The sequence below is a fragment of the Photinus pyralis genome, unplaced genomic scaffold (genome assembly GCF_008802855.1).
Source record: "Photinus pyralis isolate 1611_PpyrPB1 unplaced genomic scaffold, Ppyr1.3 Ppyr1.4_LG7, whole genome shotgun sequence".
Classification (NCBI taxonomy): domain Eukaryota; kingdom Metazoa; phylum Arthropoda; class Insecta; order Coleoptera; family Lampyridae; genus Photinus; species Photinus pyralis.
In genome coordinates, this window is record NW_022170738.1 from 7,452,805 (window position 1) to 7,478,518 (window position 25,714).

Genomic DNA, 25,714 nt, shown 5'->3' on the forward strand with positions numbered 1-25,714 from the left:
GTATATACTAAAAGTAAAATGCAAATATGGGATCCAAAAAATAGATACCGAATATTTTTGAAGGTTTCTTCTGAGAACAATGTTTCAGAAAAGCAGAACGCGCATCACCAGGTGAAGTTCCAATTTGTATACACAAATTTCCCACCCCCTCTCCAATTTTTGTTCTTTAGTCTAATTCTAGTCCAACAGTGACGCCTCTTTATTTAGAAATCGAATTTCTTTACCACACATATCTAGAAAGAAACTACTTCAATTACATCAATGCAAAAATTGCAAAATTTGTTCAGGTGTTCAGCACACTTTTTCCTTTATTACCATTGCGATATTTACAAGCAGGGCGTGAGCCGCTAATTATGCCAATTCTTGCTCAAATATTGACACGAGCACAAATTCCTACATTTTTTGACGCAGATAGGAACGAATTGCTAATTTCCTTGAACAAACATCATCTTTGCTTTTCATTTACAGTTCAATAATTATTGTAAACATTCTGATGTGAATTAATTGTTGCAGGTGTATTCTTAATTCCCTACGTAATTATAATGGTAATATGTGGAGTACCACTACTATATTTGGAATTAGCTGTTGGTCAATTTACAGGTCGGGGTCCTATAGGAGCACTCGGACAGCTTTGTCCTTTATTCAAAGGTGAGTGCATCCGTCATTTGAAACGAGTTACACATTTTTGTTTCAGGAGCTGGTTTGGCAAGTGTTGTAATCTCGTTTTTAATGTCGACCTACTACAGTGTCATTATCGCCTACTCAATATACTATTTTTTCACCGCGTTTAAACCAACCCTGCCCTGGGAAGAATGCTCAAGTTTGTGGAACCTTCAAGATTGCTGGATTCCCGCGAAACTCAATCAGAACATAACGAAATCGCCTAACAGTCGTACACCTGCCGAGCTGTTTTTTGAGTAAGTGCGCTGCAACACTAGGGCGCGTTCAAATTGTTCATTCCAGCCGGAAGGTGTTACAAATAAGCAAAGGAATCGAGTATGTGGACTCGCTTCGCTGGGAACTGGTGGCATGTCTGCTCTGTGCGTGGTTCCTCGTATATTTTGCAATCTGGAAGAGCATAAAATCATCAGCAAAAGTTCGATACTTCACTGCCACATTGCCATTTATACTCATAATTGCGTTTCTGGTTAAATCGCTTACATTAGAGGGGGCTAACAAGGGAATGCAGTATTTCTTTCGACCCAAGTGGGAGTTGTTAGGTCAAGCTCAAGTGTGGGTCAACGCAGCTGCTCAAACGTTTAACTCGATGGGAATCGCGTTCGGCTCCATGATTTCATTTGCAAGTTACAACCGCTTCAGCAACAACATTTTGCACGACACGCTTGCCGTATCATTCGTTAACGCCGTTACAAGTTTGTTGGTCGGGATCTTTGCATTTGCCACCATTGGGAATATCGCAACCGAACAAAACACTTCAGTTGAGAACGTTATAGCCGATGGTAAGCACTGCAATTCATGATCTTCCCATTCACATTTTCTTGTAGGACCTGGACTCATATTCTATGTCTACCCTCAGATGATGGCCAAAATGCCCGCAGCGCGTATTTGGACTGCACTTTTCTTCTTTATGCTCCTATGTCTAGGACTGAACAGCCAATTTGCTATAGTCGAAGTAGTAGTCACCTCCATCCAAGATGGCTTTCCTGCAATGATCAAAAAGCGGCTTCTTTGTCATGAAATGTTAGTGCTGGTAGTATGCGTCGTGTCATTTCTCTGCGGATTACCAAACGTTACAAACGTAAGTTGTAACACATTCATTACAATATGCAATAGCAAACGTTCCAGGGTGGTATTTACTTCTTTCAACTCATTGACCACTATGCCGCCTCCATATCAATAATGTACCTGGCATTCTTCGAAATAATAGCTGTGGCGTGGGTGTACGGAGTGCGACGAATTTCAAAAAATGTAGAAAGTATGACGGGTCGAGCTCCGAGTCTCTACTTCAAATTTTGTTGGGTAATAGCGGCACCCTTGCTCATATTTGCGGTGTGGATCTTCTGCCTAATAGATTACGAGGCACCAACTTACAACAAAGGACAGTATCACTATCCTGTATGGGCCGTTGTATTAGGCTGGCTTATTTCCTCATTGTCAATTCTTTGCATTCCATTGTACGCAATATACATATTCGCCAAACAACGGGGGACGACCTTCTTAGACGTAAGTAGTTTATTTTGTTGTAACATCGCCTTACGCCTCATCTACAGAAACTGAGGCAGTCCATGCAGTCAAATTTGTATGAGTGCGAAAAATGCGGAGAACACTTCTGCGACCATCCCGATGAGATCCGTGGGCACGAGGTGCAACCGATGCTAGTACTGAAGAATTCCGAAAGACCAATCGGTAATGGAATACATTTTGATGCTATGAACTACTCGTCAGCGTCAAATACTCCACTAACACGCAGTCCAATTACCACACGAACTTTACACACACGACTTATGTTAAGTAAAAGCAAACCGGTAGATGTCTCAACCACTGTTCCCGCAAGCGATTGGACTGAAAGTGAAAAGGTAATTCCTAAGGACGATTCACCAAATCCGAGTAGTATAAGTAATGAAATCGATGATTGTGTGCCAAGTAGTAGTAATTCCGAAACCAAGTGAGATGGAGATTGATACCAGTTGTCAGTTTACCTACTTACTTGGTCCTCATGTGGTGATCAAATGTGATTTTAGTCTTGTATTACGATTATGCGTTGTGTTAGATCCAATTAAGCATTCCTGTAGTTTTAGGCAGTGTACATTGAAGTATTATTTATTGTTACATTAACAAATCAATAAGATCATTAAAGGCAATACTTGAATAATCATCTGTTCTCTTTTACCCAAAATCGCCATGAAACCTTCATTTTCCTGCCTACTTTCTGTCAGGAAATTTTAGTTTCCATGACAGAGGTACGTTCCACTTAACGCCCACAACGATCACGACCGCGACCGCGGTTTTGTCGTTCCACTAGCTTAGAGGCGTTGTGGGCGAACCCTTAAGTGGAACGCTTTTGGGTACGGTGTGACGTCACGCGTGAGTGAACAGTTTTCCAACATGGACGCCGTTGAGGAGATCGTAATGCGTAAAGGATAGAAAGTGGGGTGGATTATGAATTCAAAAGTCACATTAAGTTAGTAAAATTTTTTTTATTTTTCAGTACCAATTATTGACACATACTTCTTCGCTTTACACAAGATATGGCTTCTTGTTAATAAAATATTGAAGACGACTTTTGAATTTCTATCATTAATGTTGCGGCCATACTTAATACGATGATAATGAACACTTCTCCCCAGAATTTCTTCTGGGAATGCAGCTTTGAAAACAATTTCTCTTCTTCATTCAAAACAAACATGCATTTTCATTAATCGTTGCATTACAATTTATACGAGTCTCATTCGCATTCCCTGGTAAAGCACTTTGCAGCAAACTAGTTGCAAATCTAAGATCTGCAATAAAGAAAATTGTGTTAGAGCAGAATTTTCCTTAACAAATAACTTTAACATTCACGAATCAGCATATACTTACCCGTTTGTGCATGTAGAACATCCATAGTGATGTCCACCACAAGGTTACGTACTGAAACACGTAATTATATTTTCTCCATAGCGAAAACGAAAAATTTGTAACGCATGCGTGTTCAAACAATTAGTGTCTGACAGTTAAATGTCTCTAGAAATGTCTCCTGTCAAGAATGTAAGGTTATAAAATTAGAACGCCCACGCTGACCCAGGTACGATAGGCGAGCGCCGTGGGCTCGTTGCGGTCGCTAGTAATGACGTCATATGTTCTCTTTTACCCAAAATCGCCATGAAACCTTCATTTTCCTGCCTACTTTCTGTCAGGAAATTTTAGTTTCCATGACAGAGGATGAGCAGACTACGTTTCCTTTATCGGCCGCATTTTTGACATTGCTAAATGTCTATAATGATTCATGTCATTACTAACAGATTGACATTAATTAAAAGTTCTATATGAAAATTGAAATTTTATATTAAAATACGATTTCGGGTAAAATTTAATACAAAAACCGTCAGTAAAATGACATTACTTGACTCGGGAACTAAAGTACTCGGCCCCTCGCACTTCAATCTTTTCTCGCCATAGTAATGTATCACTATCATTTTCCTGACATAAGTATATGTAAATAACTATTATTGGCCGTACCTGTCACTTTACCTTCCGCACCGTCACTTTACCGGCCGCACCTGTGACATTTATAAATTATGGATTAATGATGGGAAGCCGCCTAAACCAAGTAGTTCTGGAGCGAACTCATCATCGAATCAGGTTCAGAATATTACGTTGATAGTAAGTGAAAAGGAAAAGGAAAATTGGAGCACGATGCAGAATGTGAAAACGATATTCAGGTTATCTAAAAGGTACTTTAGCTCTAGATATTAAATACGTTATAGCACAGTGTAAGGAATAGTCTTTACACTATGGTCATAGTGACAACAATGGAGTTATCGAAGGGTACAGTGGAGATCTAAACACAAGATGCTGGACTACTGGCGTGGTATGCCTGTATGCTGGAGGTGCTGTGTCATGCTCATGGCTAAGTCAACGACAAAGTTCAGTTGTCATCTCAACTATACTGAAGTGGAGAGTATCGCAGCAAGAGAACTCAGGTGGCCTCAAAGAATATTCAGCGATATTTCAGAACTGAAGGACGTGCCGACGTTGAAAGTTGATAATGATAATGAACTGCCATTCGACTTGCCCATAATCCTGAGTTTCACAAAAGGACAAACCACATCACGGTTCATATAGAATAAGACAGTTCAAAACACCTGACGCATATAGGACTGTACAAAAAATGTTGCTCGTACGCACGATGTGTTGTCTATCTTCCCGACATTTGCATAATTTTTGAAATCGCTAGATTATATAATTATTTCACAATTAAATTTACTGCAAAAGTAAGTACGGTAATTTGTGACATGATACCCAGACAACTGAACATACATTTGCTTCATACACCTAGATCAGGATCATTGAAGCACCGTGTACATTGTAGGCCACATTCCAGTGGACTTTGATCTGCTCCTTGGAGCAAAAAATATATATAAAATCTGTCATTATATTCTAACCTCATTCATTCCCGGTTGTTATAGTTGTTTTTTTTGAAAGGAAAGTTAAAGAAAAATATTCAACTTTGTGCTGTGTAAAATTAATTCAAAGTTAACACAATGGTTGTGCGTAGTTATAATGACGAACTTAAATATTTGGAAAAGATCAACGATTACTGCTGGAGGATTAAAATCGGCTTCCAGCCCAATATGAAGGTGGAAGGGTGTTTCTATGTTAATGCCGCATTGGAAAAGCTTATGTTGGATGAACTTCGTAATGCATGTAGGCCAGGGATGGCGGGTGGCTTTTTACCAGGAGTCAAACAAATTGCCAATGTCGCCGCACTACCAGGAATTGTTGGTAGATCTATTGGCTTGCCAGATGTGCATTCCGGATATGGTTTTGCCATTGGTAATATGGCAGCTTTCGACATGAATGATCCACAGTCGATAGTATCACCAGGTTAGTTTGAGTTTTAAATGTGATGGTGTAACATTGTGTAATATTGCAGGTGGAGTTGGCTTCGATATTAACTGTGGAGTTCGATTGTTGAGAACCAATTTGTGGGAGAAAGATGTACTGCCTGTAAAAGAACAACTGGCACAAAGTTTATTTGATCATATCCCCGTTGGGGTGGGATCAAAAGGTATAATCCCAATGAATGCGCGTGACTTGGAGGAAGCGCTTGAGATGGGTATGGACTGGTCTCTGCGTGAAGGGTATGTGTGGGCTGAGGACAAAGAACATTGCGAGGAGTATGGTAGAATGTTAAACGCAGATCCGGCGACTGTGAGTATGAGAGCTAAGAAACGTGGTTTACCTCAGGTCAGTTAGAAATTGCCTTTATTTCTTCTTAAAAATGATACTTCTAGTTAGGCACACTGGGCGCAGGCAACCACTATGCCGAAATTCAAGTGGTCGACGAAATTTATGACAAGTGGGCTGCAGGCAAAATGGGCATTGAAGAAAAGGGGCAAGTATGTGTAATGATTCATTCTGGAAGTCGAGGTTTCGGTCACCAAGTTGCAACTGATGCCCTTGTTCAGATGGAAAAGGCTATGAAACGTGATAACATTGAAACAAACGACCGGCAGTTGGCTTGTGCCCATATTCACTCTGAAGAAGGCCAAAACTACTTAAAATCAATGGCAGCAGCTGCCAATTTCGCATGGGTAAATCGTAGCTCTATGACCTTCCTGAGTCGCCAAGCCTTTGCCAAACAGTTCCAAATGTCCCCAGACGATCTTGATATGCACGTAATTTACGATGTATCTCATAATATAGCCAAAGTAGAAGAGCACCTTGTCGATGGCAAACCAAAAACCCTGCTGGTTCACAGAAAGGTATACAAAATATTAAAAATTCAACATCTACAGTCATTTTCATTAAGGGCTCCACACGGGCATTTCCCCCTGGTCACCCACTGATTCCAGTCGACTATCAACTAACAGGACAACCCGTGTTAATTGGTGGAACAATGGGAACATGCAGTTATGTTCTGACAGGAACAGAATCCGGAATGGAGCAGACTTTTGGTTCAACTTGTCACGGCGCTGTAAGTAAACTTCTTTTGTAATTGAATAATGCTGTTCTTTTTAAAGGGGCGTGCGTTATCGCGAGCCAAATCAAGGCGAAATTTGGATTACACTGAGGTTTTAAGAAAACTTGATGACATGGGTATATCAATACGAGTGGCATCTCCCAAACTGGTCATGGAAGAAGCACCTGAATCATACAAAAATGTAACTGATGTTGTAAATACCTGCCACGCTGCTGGAATTAGTAATAAGTGTATAAAATTAAGACCAATTGCTGTAATTAAAGGATAATTTCTTTAATTTATTGATAAATGTGTATATTTATGTATCACTATCAAAACTGTCATCACTCTCCACTTTTGTAAGGTCCAGTTCCAAAGTAACAGCATTAATATCCTTTGCACCTTTGAAGGTCGGCTGCTCAGGTTGTGTTTGGACAAGTTCTGAAGCTTGTGTTCCAATTGCTAAGCTTCGTAAATGTAACCATTCACCATCATTGCAGTCTAAGGCTAATTCGATCTTCGAGATTAGATCTCGTAAATAATTCAACCTCGCTAATATTTTTTGATCATAAGGCGTTTGGTTACTCATATTGATACAAAGAGTATATTTTATTTAATGTAATAGAAGAGCTTTATTATTTATTGGCACAGTCTTTGTTTGTATCTAGACTGTGTTTTTAGAGGTTATTAGTGTTTGATGATAAATCATTTCTGAGGTTATGTTTTACAAGCATGGGCGTCCGCATAACAATAAGATCATCATAGGCGTAACAACAGGTATTTTGAATACATCCTCAATAATCAAATACATAATTATGAGTAAGGAAAGAAATGAGCCTTTTTTATATCTCGTGGAACAGTCTTGTAACATACCTAGGTGCTAAATGTATACCTAAGTACTCTTAAAAAAAAAGAAGTCCGGGATCTAGACAGAGTCTCCATATACCTATGTACATATCTAAACTAATAAATACTTATGGAGATCTTCAAGGCAGGAAAGAATGCAGCTTATATACCTAAGTACTCATTAAAAAAAAGAAGTCCGTGATCCGGATCTCGATGGAGTCGGCGACACTGTTAAACGTAACAAACATAACCTCATTACCTCACTCTTGTTAAAAACGGAACTGTATAAAATATAAATGTTCGACTTCAACCAACTTTTCGATCGTAAACGGTCGACGTACGATTAAAAAATTTACTGTCTTCTGATTGGCTAATGGACAAACGGATGAACGAAGAGCTATATGAACCCACCTTAAGTCTCTTGGCCACACCGATAGGTGTGGGGTCATACGTAATACATGTAGCAGAAAAAGAGATGTCCCCTATTGTGAATATATAAGCACAAAGTGAATACAGTATGGGCAAATATAATGTTCATGAGACAGAAAGTGTGGATTTGGTGTATCCCACTCCCACTAGTGGAATATTATGGCGGTTTTTTACGAAAATCACTATCTCTCGCATTTGATTGCGGAAAAGCAAAAAAAAATGTGCGAAGACATTCATATAACATAATTCTAGAGAGAGGACTAAATTCCCCATAAAATAATTTTGAATAATAGTCATTTCCGCAACACTGAATGCTTATAGGTACCTAAACTGTGAATGGGTAGGTACTCTAGCTGTCCGCATTTCACACACGCTGTTCATTTTATTCCCTTTGTAAAATTTCATTTACATAAAAAACTCCGCAATGGTATATGTCTATTCTAACCGGTTTCCTAATAATTATTGAAATAAACATGCACACTTAAATGGTTATTATTCCTAAACGTTTTCAGGTGGACGTATGCTGTTGTGAGGTTTATTGTGTGAAATGTAATCGTCAATAACTTATCTGTTTCACTTTTGATGTCTTCAATCAAATGCGCGTGATCATGATTTCCGTAAGAAACCGAACCTAAAATTGATTTTAAATTGCATTCACCACAATTTGTCTTCACAATTTAACCGCTCTTATTTTATACTGTGTTTTAGAACGATCAAAATGTCAGCAGTCGAAATTTCGATTATATACCTATATCAATTTAAGAACTGTATCCAAAACTAATACCGCATCAAATAACTTAACAAGTGTCTCTCAGCAACAAATGGAAATTGGTTGGAAACGCATACAAATATGTACCATGAAAAATTAGAACGAGGGCATAAAATTAGTACATTACCTGAAACACCTAGAGTGGCTTTAGGAAGGTTACCATTAAAAATTCCCCTGGTGTTATCAGTTCTGTATTTTGTAAGAATAAATCACACTGTAATTAACATGTTAGTTTGATTTCAACAAAAAATCAAAGACACACAAATGACAATACTTAAATGTTAATAAAAAATGAATACTCACTATCCAACATCCAAAAAGTCAACAAAAAATATAAGTTTCTAAAAGAATGTGATTTAAACAACTATGTGCAATTATCACCGCTCGTCTTCGTTATATAAATACATAACATTATTTAATACCGAATAAGTAATTTAGTATTTACAAACACAACATTCTTACACCGCACCTCAGAAATATAATTCCATTTTACCAAATTAATTAATTACAGTTTATGGCTTATTATACTACTTTAATTGTCGCTGTTAATTTTTAAGTAAATGCATTAATAATGTAAAATAATGACACAAATGAATATTTATCCGAACAGTTTATCGAAACAATTATGGCAATATGGCTTATCGTTTTGCTCCTTAAATGTACCCTTATTAAGCTGTTTCAGACAGAACGCGCATACAAAATGCTCAGGGTGGAATTTTCGAAACATGGCCGTAATGCATCGACCCGTTATCGGCTTGTGGCAGCCGGCGCAGAGGGATCCTCGTTTCGAGTGGTAGTGAGTTTCGCAGTATGGCTGACCTTCGTGATCGAAAAATGAACCACCATAAAATGGTTGTCTGCAGTCCTAGAAAAAAATTGAAAATTGTTAAGACATTTCAGACAGGAAAGAAGTGAAAATTTCAATAATTTAGTGTGGAAAAGCAAAAACAGCATTATGATCCCCCAGATATTGTTTTCTTGGCTGGTGTTTCTTCTGGTTTTTGCTGTCCGTTAACTCAGGAAATATTTTTCTGATATATTGTAACAATCAAGTGGTGGAAAAAATGGAATGGTAGAGGGAACCAAAAAACAGCATTTTTTTTTCAAATAAACCAAAGGTCCAAAATGTAAAAATTTGCCCTTCTTTAATTTTTTCTTATAAACCATGACAAATGGAAGGATGCAGATATTGCAGTTGAAAATGTTTCGGTTTTTCATGTTAGTGTTAGACTGTTGAGCATAACAAACTTATACTCTTCATTCCATACTGCTTTTTAAACTGTAAGTCGAAAAAAATGGTTGAAATTTACTTTCAATTCCAGTAGGTATGATGTTTAATTTCATGGCCTGCAAGTGCTTTAAAAAACTTTCCAGTTCTCCGCATACTTTCTAGCGTGTGTGATTGATGACCCATTGCTCGCTTTCCCAATTGCCTACGCTTTGCCTATGGAAAGTCAGAATTTTGAATTTTAGAAATGTGGTCAACTAATCAGACCAGCTGAAAACTGTGCAAGAGATGGCGTCAGCGGCAGCATTTTAAATGATGATAAATTGCCCAAAAATTACATTCCTTCGATAAATAGTGCCAGACATACACAAAACCTTGACCTTAAGCGAGTATCTTTGTAATGTTTTCTTAAGATTACTCAATAATATTTGGAAATCAATGTTTCAATGTCTCATATTAATAGACAGTTGTGTGGGTGTGATACGACAGAATCGACAAGCATACATGATTTGTTGTAGCAAATTCCACAAACAACTAAAAGGCGGGATCACGCATTAGGAAATGCATGTAACGACTCGCGCGTATTCGCTGCGTAGTCATTATTCCCTTTTGTTTTTCTGTTTTTGTTTTTGATTTTTCTTTTTTTTTATTCTTTACTACAACAAATACAAATATGTTTGCTTATAAAGACTTTATATAATATAGACTTATAGTAAATAAGTGTAAAGATATTTGCTCATGTTGATGTGTTATGGGGTCATGTTTAAGAGGTGGGCATATCTGGGGGAGGGGGGCATAATAGGGGCATTAGTCCTCTTCTTCCTCTTCGCCAACGCCAATACATTTTGGGCAAACAGGTTTACCCTCCACAGCGTAGAATGATTTTCCCTGCACCGCTAACTTGCAATCCTAGTTTTTTTAATATTTACATTTACATGTACTCGCACATTCCTGTAAAAAAATACTTACTCTACAGACAAAGCAATCTGGATGCCACTGAGAATTAAGAGCAGATATGTAATTCTCCATAATGGCACGATTGCAAGCGCCGCACTTAGGCGCAAACATATCGAAGTAATCGTCGCGGCAGTAGGGTTTGCCTTCCCTCTCATGGAATCCTTCTTCTCCAAATTGTTTTCCGCATTGCGCGCAGAAGAAGTGTTCCATATGCCAAGTTTTTTCCAAAGCAGTTACGCATTTCTGTAATCAAATAGATGGTTTTTTTTCTGTCAGTATTTATAACGGCGACATACATCCAGGATTGGTCCATTACAATAAGCGCAACGGGGACTGAAAAGGTTGTGGTAGTCTGGTTCACAGTAAGGTTTTCCATCTCTCTCGAAGAAGTTTCTGGTACCAAGTTCCTGGGAGCAATGAGAGCAGGTGAAATGTTCCGGATGCCAAGTTTTTCCCAAAGCTGTGATCACTTGACCAACTATGGGCTTTTCACAACCACTGCAGCATCCCTTTTGACTGGTGTTTACTCCTTGTCTGCTCATGTCTGCTTGTAAATTTCCAAGCATAGAATCCAAATTCTGCTTTGGTGGTGCTGGACTTGATGTCAGCAACTGAGTAGCCTTGGCTGGACGCGCGTATTGAGAGTCGGTTACCGTTTGGTGTTGTAAACCACCTGAGGATACCTGCAAGCAGAAAAAGTTAAAGTTGCACAACTTTTGTGCAAATCTAAAAAAATAAATGAAATTAGCTAACCGTTGCTTAAACGCGCTAAAATGAACTGAACAATTTTGTCCCATTTCCCGGCCAAGAAGTTGAAATTCCCACTTCTAGGTACCCTCCCCACCACCTAACATCTCGCCTCCCCTCGGGAAAACCACGGAGAATCCACTCGAAATGTGAATATTTTCATCTCTGTTCAAGACTTTAAAAATATAAATTCGAAAAAAGCCAACACCTACTAGCACTCATCAATCCAGGTGTTATTCCGATGAGAAAATATTTGAAGTGAATTAAAAAACTTTTTATAGAATTATAACATTTACAGGTTTGTATGAATATTCGTTGAGCGTTTACGCGTTTTATATTTAGCAAGCTATTTTTAAATCTCGACCTAAATTTAAACGCATTATGAATTTATTTTTAAAAAATCAAAACAAATCCCTTGCATAATTAAAGGTTGCTAAAAATTGATATTACAATAGCGTATTGATGGAGCTTTAAATATTCGTAAACCTGAAGAGAATTAATTGTCACCAAAACAATTTTAATATTGCTTCGAAACGGTCAATATCAAATGCCAATTGGACTAAGAACACTTGGCAGATTCACACAAACTAATCTGTTCAAATTAAAAAAAAAATTACCTTAAAGTCGGAGAGAGTGGCCATAAGGTCGTCCAATTCTCGCGTGGCCGTCGAAGCAGCAGGTGGGGCATGGTGGGTTGTTGTAACATGTGAAGATAAGAGTTCGACTTCTCCAGGATAGCCAGTTTCGGTCTTCGTCTCCTTGACTGTTATTGTTACCTTTTTCGGTCCCGTGTAGATCACTTCCCTGCAAATACACAGTTATTTGCAATCATTATGTCACAAATCGTCAATCGTTAGTATACGCCAGGAGAGTACTAATTGAGTACATCGGCCAAAAAATATGTAAACAGATCAATTTAGGTGGACAAAAGATTATTGCATAGTGTAACCCAACAGAAAATTTCCATTGAGTACTTATAGACTATAATTCAATTACAAACGATCATTGCGTTGAGTAAAATTTTTTTTAAATTTTTGAAGAGGAAGAAATATGTGGTTATAGTAGAAATAGCAAGCACAAAGAGTTTGAGACTGGTAATAAAGTAACAACATGTCATATCATTAAAAAAACTCTTTAGCCTAGTTCTAGTTTTTAAGTAGAAAAATTACCTTCAATTTATTACGTTAAAACTGTGCCAAAATTGAAATACTACCATGTTACAATTTAAAAACAAAACGTCTAATATTTAATTGTTATTAATTTATTATACTAATTAAATAGTTTTTGTTCTTTTGTGCAAAATAAAAAATTTCCAATACAGAAACAGACAAATGATCCGCTTTATTGTTTGGTTTATGAAAACCTAATACAATTTTAAGGCCAACCTCCCCTACAGTACCTACCACATGGTGAGCTCCAGGAACCAGGTATATGCTTATAGAGAAAAGAGGATTTTTGTAATACAATAAATATATTTTTGATATTCGCAATGTGAACAATGGCATGTTTTTTTTTTGTAAGGACTATTACTTGGTGAAACAAGAGCATTAAAAAAAATGTGATAAATAAATAAAATCCCACAAGGCCAAATCGCAACTCATCAACATTACAAAACGGTTATGCAATTTAGATCTGATTGTACACTTCAGTTCAGTTGAGTAAGAACTTGACCTCATAACAAATTCCTTTACTCATGTCATCAACTACACTGAGGTTGATAATGCCACCATACCCTTGTTCGGAGTAAATCAAATCATTTCAGTTCGTGGGTTTTTACACCATCGATTTGTTCTCAATATTTTTTAAAAATTGATGTTATAATTCAAAAAGAAACCACCAGAGGGCCCCCACCCATACAACGGTTATTCTAGTTTATGCAATACACTTCACACCAACGCGTCATATTGCAAATCAATAGATGCATGAAAGAAAATATCCAATTAATATTAAGAAAAATCCAATTTTGCAAATGAAGTAACAAATCAATACAAACAGCATCATAATCTCAGCCTACCACAGAAAATAATTCGTTCTATAAAAGAAGAGTACATAGAGTACAAAAGCTCCACAAATGGCAAATGTTGGAACCTTTCAGAACCAAAACAGAAATCAAGCAAGAACGCATATTGTCGCTGTTATTATTTGTACTAGGATGGATGTGATACTTTCCGAAACAAAACCAGAGGAATCGAAGAATCCAAGAAAGCAGTACTAGAGGTAAATACATCCAAAACCAAAAGCTTACCATACTAATGATATACAACAAGGAAATCGAAGCAGTGACAGAGAGAGGCACAGCTACAGATATTCACTGACTGAGATACGGGGGAAAATAAAAAATGGATAATTTAAGAAATACCGTAAGTATATTTTCTTAGTTAAAAGAGATACAGAGAAATGTTTATTACAAAAGTTTCTTTAGAATTCAATTTCAAAATTCAAAAATCTTTTTGTATTGTATTTTATGAATAACCATTTTTAAAATTCTTTTTTTATAATTTTGAAAAATTTTGAATCACTTGAATCTGTTTTGAATATCATCTATAATGCGTTATATTTTTGAAAAGGGAATTTAATACGCTAATTTCAGAGATTAAAGTATATAGTATGTGGTGTATTCAATCACTTTTTTAGTTGACCCCGTATACTTCGGTATTTTAAAACCAGGCGATTATTCAACAGTCACTGTAAAGAAATTTTTGTAATAAACACTTTTCTCTTTTAACTAACAATATAGGATCTTTCTGCAATTGACAATTTTTTGATTTACCCCCGTACCTTGTAATCGAGAGAATATTTTCAAATTTTGATTTTACCATTTTTAGTTTGACCCAAAAAGAACCCATGAGGCCTGTATTACTTTTTTGATAGCACTAACAATTACAGAGATACTATAGAAAAAGTGTCGAAAATGGGACACCCCAGAGAGCAAGGGATATGTGGTTACTGTAGAAATAGCAAGCACAAAAAGTTTGAGATTGATACCTAATAACATATCACATCATAAAAAAATTCTCCAAATTGGACATTCTCTTATGGAAACCCATTTATTTTAAGATATAGAAAAAATGGACATACACGTCTGGACCCGATTTTAAATAGACATCACTGGGCAAACCGAATTCAGTTATCTTTCTTTCTTAGGCCACTAATTGTAGAATCTGTAGAATCCATCGCGATAGACAATGGTTGTTTTTATTTATATGAAATATTTTTATAACAGACATGTACGTTTTCATGGAGAACAATAGATGGCAAGACTGTTTAAAATGACAATTTCTTGATTATCTGTAAATTTTTATTAGTTCATCTACTACTACATTTTTAATTTCCATTAACACACAAAAAAACCTATGCGTCCGTGAAAAATGTAGTTTAGGGCCGTACAAAAAAACACCCTGTATAAAAACTTTACATCGCGATGGAATTGTACACAAAAACGTGCTCTAAGAAATATTTTGCTAAAATGCAAAAACTGTTGTTTACATATGGCATTTTTGTATTCTCTTTTTTATTATCTTTACGTTAAGTTATACAGGGTGGTGACTTGCGTAACGCATCATAGGGATTTCAATGTAAAATTCATAACATGCGATTATTGGTTACCCAAATTATTTTAGAGCAAAAATGTATTAAGGTTTTTTGTAGGAAAAAATTTTTTACGCCAATCAACCGTATTAGTTTTCATTTTTTTGCATAATAAAGACGGAAAATTGGAAAAAGAAAACCCGCAACTTTTTCAATAATCTGTGATGTCATGAAATTTTATAATAAAAAAACTACGCCAATATCCGTCATGCCATGGAATGTCTGCTATAAAACAAATCAAATTCTATCAAAAAGTATTATATTTAGAACAGGGAATTCAACATAAAGAAAGACCAAATTACTAAAAACGGTTTCCTAATATAGGTATAACAATTTACAATAAATGTTCGAATAAGTCACTATTAACTGCAGGACAGTAACCAAGTCGATCATAAATTCCCTCGTAAAATCCATTTCGAACAGCTGCTAATTGATAACTGGATATCTTTTTGTTTTAGAAAATTCCATGGCATCGCAGATTATTGAAAAAGATGGGGGTTTATTTTTCCAATTTTCCGTCTTTAGTATGCACAAAATTGAAAACTAATACGGTTGATTGACGAAAAAAAATTTTTTCTACAAAAAACCTTAATACATTTTTGCTCTAAAATAATTTGGGGAGCCAATAATCGCATATTATGAATTTTACATTGAAATCCCTATGATGCGTTACGCAAATCACCACCCTGTATACAGGGTGTAATTATAAAAAGCGCCTGTAGCGTCTACAGCTTTTGACCGAAATGAACGAATTATGGCAAACCTCATAGTAAACTTGTGTATGAAAGGTAAATATGCATTAAAAGGAATTCAGTTGTAGTTTGTGACTTCAGAATTCACCAGAATTACAGTGTCTGTTTGTCTGTTAACAAGATAACTGGTAAACGCTTAGAGGGATTTAGTTCAAACTTTGCATAGTTGACCTACAGTGATATTTATTAAGAAGTAGACATATAGGGATAGGTGTGTTGTTTTCTCCCATGGCTATTTTAAAAGACAAAATCTCTTCTGAAGGGCGCCTAATTTTATGCATCTAACATAACTTTTTAAAACAATGTCATTGCATAAAATTAGGCGCCCTTCAGAAGAGATTTTGTCCTTTAAAAGTAGACATAGGAAAAAACAATACACATTGCTATGCCTACTTCTTAATGAATAGCACTGTATGTGGCACATGTAACAAGCCTATTGAAAATGAGTCAAATCCAACGACCTCGTGGGGTCATACCACTCTGCCGGTTTTCTAGATCCGCTTTACGTGGTTTATTAAGTGGGAGAGCAAAGCGATGCAAGGTCTATAGGGGAGTTGATGGTGTCCATCTGTCCGTGAACACGATAACTGCCAAACGCTTGAACTTATTCGGTTCAAACTTTGCACAGTTGATCTATATGCCACATTTAATAAGCCTATTGAAAATGGGTCACATTCAATGACCCCGTAGGCTCACATCGAGGTGCTCTGCCGCTTTTTTAGATCTGCTTTAAGGGTTTATTACATATTTCAATAGAACATGACATTCTGAATACAATGACACTTCACATTTCAAAGAGTGACATTTTAATCTTAAAATATTTAAATTTTAATCTAGCGTGTCTATGTTAAAACAATCAAAATTTTAGTCAACAAGGCTTGAAAAATCGAATTGACCGCCTTTCGTTTTTTTAAAGCCTTTGGATACTAGATTATAGTTGAGGCAATTTCAGCAATTTTAGGAACATCTCGAATTTACTGATGTTTCAAGTCTGACGAACCCCTAACACTACAATACCACGTACACATGAGGTATTGAAGTGAACAATTGAAAATTTAACACATAGCGGAGGAGTATTATACAGGGTGAGTTTTTTCCTGTTTAGTATGGGGATCTTGTAAACCATAAGAGATACAGAGTAGCTTAAATGAACAAAGAATTGCAAAACTGTATGCAGATTAATTTTCCCTAGTAAAATACAGTGGCGTCAACTATTATGCAGAGGGATGAACTGATTACTTGATTATATAACATAATCGACGTTTTTGATTTTTGGTTTTGAAACTTCTTTAGGGAACTTTTTCTGTTCTGTCAGATGCTGGAAATGAATTTCAGTTAACATTAATACTTGACTTCATACCGATACCAACTTTTGTTTTTCATATGGGAGCCATTTTAAAATGGAAACAATATCGTTAGAAGAAAACTAAAAATCCCTGACGACTCTTCAAACATTCATCAGTTTTTCACTTTAGTCGTGCAATTCGAAACAATGATTAACGAAGAAAAAAATTCACAACCATGAGAGGTGGTAGGGAAATAAAAAATTTATGCGACTTGATTTAGACAATTTTCATTGGTTTCTAGACAATAAATATCACCTAAAGATCTTTATTAGAAGACACTAAGACGGTACTTACATAATTGCTGCGCACAACACCTCCAAAACTGCTACAAAACACATTTTTCAAGACAATAATCTAACATATAGACCATTTTGTGAAAAACTAAAAGTATAGTCAACGAAAACTTCCTGGCCTAGATATTACAGAAAGAGTTAGTTATTTTATAAATACAGTTTAGGAACTACAAGAACGTTTTCGATTGCCAAAACACTACAAGATCTAACCAAATAACTAATCAAATTATGAACTGTAATTAAGCGGCCTTATTAAATAATCAACTAAATGTAATACCCTTGTACGGGTGACTTTAATGGTCTCAATAGTGCCAAGAGCGATAAATCCTCGATCTCTCGTTCTAAATTTACTAATCAACTTTTAACCATGATCGTACGTTTAATTTTGAATTTCTATTAGGAAAAGAATATTTCCGTGAAATTAAAAATACGCACGCCGCCTCGCAACAATTGCGTTTTGAACTCACCCCGCGTTTAATTCGTCAAGAAGGCTATCAACGGTTGGCCGGTTGAGGGTGCTTTGGGCGCTGGATGGGCGAGAGTATGTTCCAGGGCTGCGTCCGCCCGAACCGTTGTAAGTTCCATTAACCGTTCCATTCATCACTTCTGGAACAGAGGGTTCAGGGGTTCGCCTTTTGCAAAATTGTACTTACCAACGGTATTGGCATATCGCGCATTGCTCAAATCTTGAAGGAGTGTGTCAAGCTCTGACAAGTTGTTGTTAAATCGCTTGTCCGAGCCATGCACGGGTCCGGAATTTTGTGGTAGATACCCCGAACCGTAACCTCCATGTGGGGGTTGAGTAGGGTTTCGTGCACCCGAAGGCTGAGTTTTTCCATAAGTACCCTGTAAGCAAAAGCAAAGCTTGGTAAGCCGCAAGCACTCAACCACCTGTTGACTAAATCCAACAAGTGGTTGAACCAGTAATCACGATGCGAAAGTGGTCGCCAAGATTGTTTAGCGTTATTCCACTTCGCTTATCGATAATTAAAATATTAATACGCATTACACCTAAGAAATTTTAAAAATAACTTTTGCAGGATTGATTTAGTCAAGTTACTCAAATAACAGCGGTCACCGGGTCCCTTTATGGTGCGAACGCTATTCAAAATCGCGGACGAAGACGCAATCATATTTTTAGATAATGTCCGATAGAGACGTAATACGCGATGGAACGAATAAATGGCGGGAACAGAGGAGCATCCGCGCCGCGACGCCTGCACACGACCCTAATACAAGCAGTTCGCTTATGAGTGCATGATTCATTAACAAAATAAGAAAAAAATTTTCTATGGCAAATTGGCTTATCATCTGGGCTAAATTTAAACAAAGGGTTCGCTAACACTTACTGTTTAGATGTACTAACTAACAAAAAAATTTCCGCAATCCCCCAAAATTGGTGTCTTCAATTTGGCGCGCTTGCCAATTGCGAAAATTAGAACATTAAATTGAGAATGGCTTATAACATATACATAATCATTTAAAACATCCTACCTGACCGTCTTGCTTATTTCTGAATAGTAAAATTGAATTTATTATCACGTTTCAAGGTTACATTATAAATACCAATATCTCCACTTAGGCAAGACTCTAAATATAACGAACGCGAAATTGTTCGTCTGCCGATACGGTTCGTTACTGCCATAATAAATAAGACGAATATAGTCAGCTGTCGGAACATAATTTATCACTTTATCAACCAAGGAAATTCCACCTGTTATGTTCTAGGCGAGTAAGCAGATCCAAATTTCGGCCGTGGAAGCCAAGGTTCTCCACTCCAGAATGGTTCAAAATTTCATTGTACTCAAAAGATTGAATTGGGGCAAATCCAAAAAAAATTGCATTTTAGTATTGCGCCTAACTAGGTCAGTCGGATCAAAAGAACAAAGATCTTAGTTGTTTGTACAATTTGGCACTAATTTTAAATTAGTAAAAAGTTTTTCCAGTCACCATCAAAATTGATGACACTTGCCAACTGACTGTAACGTAACGAATGTTTCCGCAGTACTTTTCTTGAGAAAACTTTGGCCTAGTTTCTTTCATCGTAGAGAATAATTTGATGGCGCTGTCTAATGGTTGATGAAATCTGTTCAAAACAAACAAGAGTCGATGTCAGCCTTCGTTCAGGTTGTCAGGTTTACCGATTTACTTTGTAGTTTTGTTTAATAAGCATCAAGTATTCAAATTTAAACATTTTTCTCATTACTTTGCTCCCAGTTCTTGCGCGTTTCCCCCCATAACACTAGACAAGATGAAATAGGACTGACAGACTGGGGAATATCATGAAAGTACTTGATTAAAATCGACGGAATCAACCGTAGCCTACCGATAGATCTAGCCGTGACATTGATTTAGTGACGTCACGGGCCACTGCAACGCGATACTATGTGTTTAAATGCAATTTGATTCGCGTGCGTACACATTTAACGCGAAAACATTTAGTAATTACTTATTTTGAGCCGCAGGATTGTTATATGTTGTTTCCTAATTATAGACACGTGTTATTATGCAAAAATTTTATTAAATACGTACATAAACAACAAATACTCACTGAAAACCGAGCTGAAAACAAATAAAATTTATACATTCTAATACACACATCTGCCTTTTTTAGCGTAACACAACGAAGTTGAGGTAACGCTTATGTGCTCGTTATTCCGTGGTCTGTCTGTCTGTTCCATGGAGATCTCGGCCCCTGGAGCACCTAGAGACTACAGGTTTTCGGTCATTTGTAGTTGCAAAGGTCTATATTTTCCCGTGACTCATCATTTACATCCTTTTCATATTATGATGGCTGATTTTCAAAAATGGTGGGATACGTGTCTTCAGCAAGTTTAATCTGGTCTCTACCCGAATAATGAAAATGTCGGAGAAATGCTTTATACAAACCCTGGAGTAACTAGTAATTTCAAAATTGTCCCGGTGAATACATCTTAACCACTTTTTGTGATCGTCTTCATTTTTCGGAACACGAAAAACCGTAAGGAACCTTGTCTCTTGAACTATAATTGCTTTTGCAACCAGGGACGCAGCACGTATTTGACATTTTCTTACTTATTCTGTTCGAATACAGTTAATTTAAGTGTACAACATTACACTACTTGGAATTAATTACATTAAAAGTCGATATGACGGCCGCCGTCAGTTGTGACGTCAACGCAATAGTGGGGATGAGTGTCACGGCTAGTTCTATCGGTAGGCTACGAATCAACCCACAAAATGGCAAATTGTTAACGAAATCGGACATCTTTATTTATTTATTCTTTGATTAAATCTCGCCCTACAGATCAAATAAAAGAGCGATCTTCAATTCGAGTACGAAACTCGAAACCACCAAATATAATTTATTGGAAAATTCACCTTCTAATTTTTTAGACCCTGCAGATTTTCACATGACATGGAACTAAATCAGGAACTAAACTGATCCAACAATTAAAATCTCAAAATTTCTAACTCTACAACGAAATTTCACAAAAAAATTAAATACAAATTTTGCGTTACCGGTACACCTACAAATAGATAACCCTGGTCCAGACGGTCCACTTTCCTTCGACGAACACCTCCCCGACATTCCCTTCTCGAGATTTTCGAGGTTATGGTTTTGATCCTCCAGACGCTCCATTTTTTCCGTTCCCGAGATAGGAAGAATACCAATCGATCCCGGTAGGAGATAGGGAATGACGACGGTAGTTCATTCATTCGTTGAAAATTTCCATTACAAATTCGATGTCACTCATTCAATAAATTTTGGAATAGCGTTTATTTTCAAAACTCGATAACCCGGAAAGGATTGAATTTAGGTACATTATGCTTCTTAAAAATATTGCTTAAAATTAAGAAAATAATTGAAAAATCGAAAATATGCCACGTCGTTATGGCCAACCCTGTATAATTAAAATTGCTACTGCCTAGTAGACTCTAAAACTATTATATAAAGCTTTGTATATTTTCCCCGATAATCGACCGTTTGCAGGCTTATCAGCGACCCTGTATGGGGGAAGATATCAATTAGTGAAATGGGTGATGAAATAGCACGAGAGAATCGGACCTTGAATCTACACAATTATAGAAATAACAAAATGATCGGTTATCACCGATAGAAAATTTTGTAGATCCCCCACACCCCCCTCCTTACGTTAAGTATAATATGACGGTTACAGTGACATGAACCGTGATATAGCGTCCATTTCCATATTTGAGAAAGATTTGGACATACTCCAGAATCAATGGTGGATATGCGCCATCTGCCAAAAGCATTGACGCCTCCACGTGTCGGAACGATTAGAATAGTAAAACAAACAAATGTAAAACTGATTGTCAAAACACTTATGCAAATATTACAATTTAAAAAAAAACAACCTATTTTATGGTCGATACGACAAAGAGGATTTCAGGCTTTTTTTGTACACTTCCTAGATGTTAATTTTTCAAAAATTCAGAATTTTTGCAAAATTATTGATCATTTTTAATTTTAATTATTTAATTGAATTAATTTATCTATTTATAGAAATCTTAGTTGCTTCCCCTTCGCAATCTCTCTTACTTTTCGACAAACATGGCCGATTGTAATAAATGCGTTTAATTCTATGGAACTTCGTTGATTTCGCAAAGTGACTTAAAATTCCGTTTCCTCACCCTGCTAATTCGTTCGAAAACTCTGAACTGCAAGTCCAAATGACCAAAATTTAATCAGATTTGCCCTTGACCATTGTCTACCTATTACTGAAAACAGAATTGGAAAATTCGAGACCATTCGCGAGTTATCATGCACACAGACGGACGGATGGACAGAAAGTTCAAATACGAGGTACAGTACCAAAACTTTGACATGCCCAGGCATACCAACCAAAAACAGGGAAACCGACTTATACTGTGCGTATGCCCTGGGTTGCCCATATCAGTATAAAATATTATAGAGGGTGTTTCACAATGGCACGGCACTATTTAAACAAAATAGTTCATACGCACAAATTAATTTGAAACATTTGTTTCTGTCCGTCCGTCCGTTTGTCTTACTGTGCACGATGCGATTAGAGACATATCGAAAGTTAAACATGTAATCGCATCGGGTAGGTTAGGAAGATGCTCTGCATTTCAATATTGGGCTAGAGGTAGTTCATTTTGAATAAACGACAATGGTGGATATTACAAGTCGGTGAATAACTGACAGCGGCTACATAGCAACTTTTGAATTTCGTGTACACCGACCTAAAACCCTCGCATGCACCAAATTACATACGTTTTTCTGTTTGCACCTGCACAAACTTTGTAGTGTGTAAAAAGTTGGGAGGCGCATTGCGCAAACCAAATGGCATTCGCGGTATATCTTAAAGATTATTCCAAAGGTTTTGTCTAACCACGATTGCAGACGGTCCCAGCACGGCAGTCGGTTTTGACTCGCCCTGAGCATAGAAAAACTCTATCCTAAAATGCTGTTCAAAATAGGGTAGTACATTACTGGGTCCTATTATTGGGAAACGTACTCAAAATTTAACCCAAACTGGTCCCTTATTTTCCGTTCCAAACAGCATCTGGGACGTAGGGGTGGGAGCGACACGGAAATTTGAAAGCCCCCTGGTATGCGACATCGTAGAAGTAGGTCCGTCAAGACAGTTTTCTAATGCAATAAATTTGATCTCTCAAAAAATACCCCTAGGGTAACACATTCCTTGGCAGGACATTTTCAGCAAATGGCCACTGCACGTAGGTACTAGTCAAATTGGCAACGCACTTTTATGTAAATCAAATGAATTTAAAATAACTTCTTATTTGTAAACGCATGGATCTTGTTAATCAACATTGCCTTCTATTAGCCAAATTCTCACACACAAAACTACAGGCATAGAATTTATTACGCTAACGCTATAAAACAAAAATAAAAGCATGTAACTCTTGAAAATAAAGAGCTACGTATGTGCGTCGTAACAAGCACCGTTTTATTTATATCGCATGGGTACATTAAACAATTATTACAAATTACTAAACCATTAGAAAATGTTAGCATTCACGACAGCACTTCGCATATGACACACAAATTCAATTTGCGTCTGTCTTGCTAGCATTTCCTTTTTAGGGCCGGAAATCGATATTTTGCATACCGATGTAATTCTTGATTGTTTGTTCGATTATTAACCAATTAGCTAGTAACTCTTCTCTGATGAGAGTCCTACAAAATACTGTATTCAATAGAGGACCAAGTCTCTTACTAATCAACATACCTACGCCATCTTACGCTAAGCACTCAAAACGAACAAACGGGATTCGATCAAGTGGCTCCATCTGTCCAACTCCCGCAAGTTTAAGATAAATTTAGCTCTCTTTGGCAAACTGCCAGGATTGAAACTAATAGAGCAATTGAATAACACCGGAAAAGTCAATTTATGTTTTTAACGATTAGACAATCCCTTACCGACAGCGTGATTCCGCTCTTATAGCAAACACACACGTCTTATATAAATGCAGACGGACTTACCGATCTCACTTCGTACGTCTCTGTCTTATTGGTGTAATTTTCAGCAACGGGCGACTGCCTTGGTATTCGAGGTCCGTTCAGAGAACCGTACCCGGAAGTGCTACCACCGATACCACCCCCGCTAGGCGATACGGTGTTCTGAAGATCTGCCAGTAGAGCGTCTGAAAACAAGAAACATGATTGAAAATACAGATATGAAAATTGTGTTTAATTGATCAAAATGGTGCTCTGCGGGGCCTCAGTGCTGAGATTTGAAACCCTCAGACGGACGAACTAATTCACTTATTAGCTGTATTTTTGTTTTAGAGATAGGGTATAGTTTATGATCTATTTTTTGATATCTTTGAAAATAAGCGAACGCCAGCGCATTTTCGAAAATGACGTTTTTCGATTTTTTGGCCATAACTAAACCGGAAAATGATTCAGAATAAGTTTGCCTACTTCAGCGACTTTGTATCTCTTACGATTTACGAGATCTCTATAGTGAAAATGAAAAAGAACTCACCCTGTATACAGGGAGGGTGGCAGAAGATATTAAAAAAAAAATTTTTTAAAGAATTTTTCTATGGTACCTATTCAATCTACATACTTTAAAATTGTGATCAGTAGCGTACTTCTGCAGAGTCAAGTGAGGTAAATTTCTTTTTTAACAGCAACCACTATTTTTAATTGTTTGCTATATCCAAAAAGTGTACTATAATTTAACAATATGTTTAAAAAAATATGCCCCCCTTGCCACTGACGACAAATTTAAAGTACATAGATTGGTAGCAAATTCTTTATAAATACCATTAAAAAAACTTCCTTGGAAAAATTGTAGTTTGGAAAATATATTCAGTGTTCCAGACAACATATCCAATCTGTATAATTTGCCATTACCAAAAACAGCTACGTGGGGCTACTGGTTCCAGAACACTATACAATTAGTTTCAAAATAACCCTCCTATTAATCAGAGGTAAATTACACAGGATTTAACACGTCATTGCTTTTAGGGTTCCAGTTCTAGGTTTGGGTTTCAAGTTCCAGTTTTATTTTCAAGTCAAAATTCTAAAATTGACCAGTCAAGGTGAACCGAACTGACGAACTATTGGGGTACAAATGGCCTTAAATGGGCGAGAATACCTATTTGATTTATTTGTGTGCCGTACATCATTGTATTCGTAATAAAAAGTGCTAAGTACTCAATACAGCACGTATTTTTTTTACGGGTCATATAAAAAAAATAAGTTGACGAAACGTTGTATTAAAAATTTCTCAAGGATGTTTTGTAGAGCCCAAAAAGTGGCAAATAAGATAAAAAAAAACAAGATCTGCACATGTTGGTTTTTCGGAAGTAGTTGGAATTTTCTGTTTTTTTACAGCATGATAATAACTGCTTAAATACGAAAATGTTCCCTAATTTAACCATCGTCGCATCTTCAACGGTTTCCCAGATCCCCATGATAGACATCCTTATCTTGGATACAGTGTGTAGTAGTAAGTATGTCGAAACAAGATACAAAGAATCACATACGATTTTCAGTGGAGGAATATTTTGCCACTCTGCTCGCATACGAAAACTGGCTCATATTCAATACCACTGAACTAGTAGAAATGGATTGGCGAAGGTTTGACATCGCCGTCTCTTTTCGTTCTCGAGTTAGACAGGAACAGACGGACAA

General features: G+C 36.9%; 3 protein-coding genes across 8 annotated transcripts in view; 2 read left to right on the plus strand and 1 right to left on the minus strand.

Moving 5' to 3' along the window:
• Positions 1–487: 487 nt before the first annotated feature.
• Positions 488–2,834, plus strand: LOC116175430 (sodium- and chloride-dependent GABA transporter ine-like). 2 transcript variants are annotated; one of them, XM_031493553.1, is made up of 7 exons: positions 488–545; positions 601–648; positions 695–917; positions 964–1,460; positions 1,506–1,759; positions 1,807–2,184; positions 2,232–2,834. In XM_031493553.1, the coding sequence occupies exons 3-7, from the start codon at positions 730–732 to the stop codon at positions 2,628–2,630; spliced, it is 1,716 nt and encodes a 571-aa protein (XP_031349413.1). In that variant the 5' UTR covers positions 488–545; positions 601–648; positions 695–729; the 3' UTR covers positions 2,631–2,834. The 2 variants fall into 2 exon arrangements, with proteins under 2 accessions (XP_031349413.1, XP_031349412.1); XM_031493552.1 differs by having other exon boundaries at positions 490–648.
• Positions 2,835–5,082: 2,248 nt separating this feature from the next.
• On the plus strand, positions 5,083–6,935 carry LOC116175431 (tRNA-splicing ligase RtcB homolog). The gene is made up of 5 exons (XM_031493554.1): positions 5,083–5,547; positions 5,597–5,910; positions 5,958–6,428; positions 6,476–6,640; positions 6,687–6,935. Exons 1-5 carry the CDS (start codon positions 5,205–5,207, stop codon positions 6,912–6,914), a joined length of 1,521 nt encoding a protein of 506 aa, XP_031349414.1. The 5' UTR covers positions 5,083–5,204; the 3' UTR covers positions 6,915–6,935.
• Positions 6,936–9,083: 2,148 nt separating this feature from the next.
• The window catches only part of LOC116175432 (leupaxin-like), a 34,317-nt gene continuing 17,686 nt past the window's right edge, over positions 9,084–25,714 (minus strand). For 4 of the 5 annotated variants that reach the window (XM_031493556.1, XM_031493560.1, XM_031493555.1 and 1 more), the window contains exons 2-8: positions 24,053–24,213; positions 18,234–18,426; positions 18,048–18,186; positions 12,219–12,405; positions 11,151–11,537; positions 10,867–11,097; positions 9,084–9,534 (exon numbers count right to left, since the gene is read on the minus strand). In XM_031493556.1, the coding sequence (XP_031349416.1) occupies positions 9,268–9,534; positions 10,867–11,097; positions 11,151–11,537; positions 12,219–12,405; positions 18,048–18,186; positions 18,234–18,426; positions 24,053–24,213 (1,565 nt within the window). In that variant the 3' untranslated portion in view covers positions 9,084–9,267. Of the gene's footprint in view, positions 9,535–10,496; positions 10,807–10,866; positions 11,098–11,150; positions 11,538–12,218; positions 12,406–18,047; positions 18,187–18,233; positions 18,427–24,052; positions 24,214–25,714 lie in introns of those variants that run through there. The other variant, XM_031493561.1, reaches the window with a different exon arrangement.

What these genes read in the sequence shown, in the direction of transcription:
- LOC116175430 (XM_031493552.1), top strand. Translation starts at nt 543, where the DNA reads ATGGTAATATGTGGAGTACCACTACTATATTTGGAATTAGCTGTTGGT. An exon ending in GCTTTGTCCTTTATTCAAAG is followed by an intron (nt 649 to 694) that starts GTGAGTGCATCC and finishes TTTTTGTTTCAG; the next exon opens with GAGCTGGTTTGGCAAGTGTT. An exon ending in GGGGGACGACCTTCTTAGAC is followed by an intron (nt 2,185 to 2,231) that starts GTAAGTAGTTTA and finishes CCTCATCTACAG; the next exon opens with AAACTGAGGCAGTCCATGCA.
- LOC116175431 (XM_031493554.1), top strand. Translation starts at nt 5,205, where the DNA reads ATGGTTGTGCGTAGTTATAATGACGAACTTAAATATTTGGAAAAGATC. An exon ending in CCCTGCTGGTTCACAGAAAG is followed by an intron (nt 6,429 to 6,475) that starts GTATACAAAATA and finishes ATTTTCATTAAG; the next exon opens with GGCTCCACACGGGCATTTCC. An exon ending in GTTCAACTTGTCACGGCGCT is followed by an intron (nt 6,641 to 6,686) that starts GTAAGTAAACTT and finishes TTCTTTTTAAAG; the next exon opens with GGGCGTGCGTTATCGCGAGC.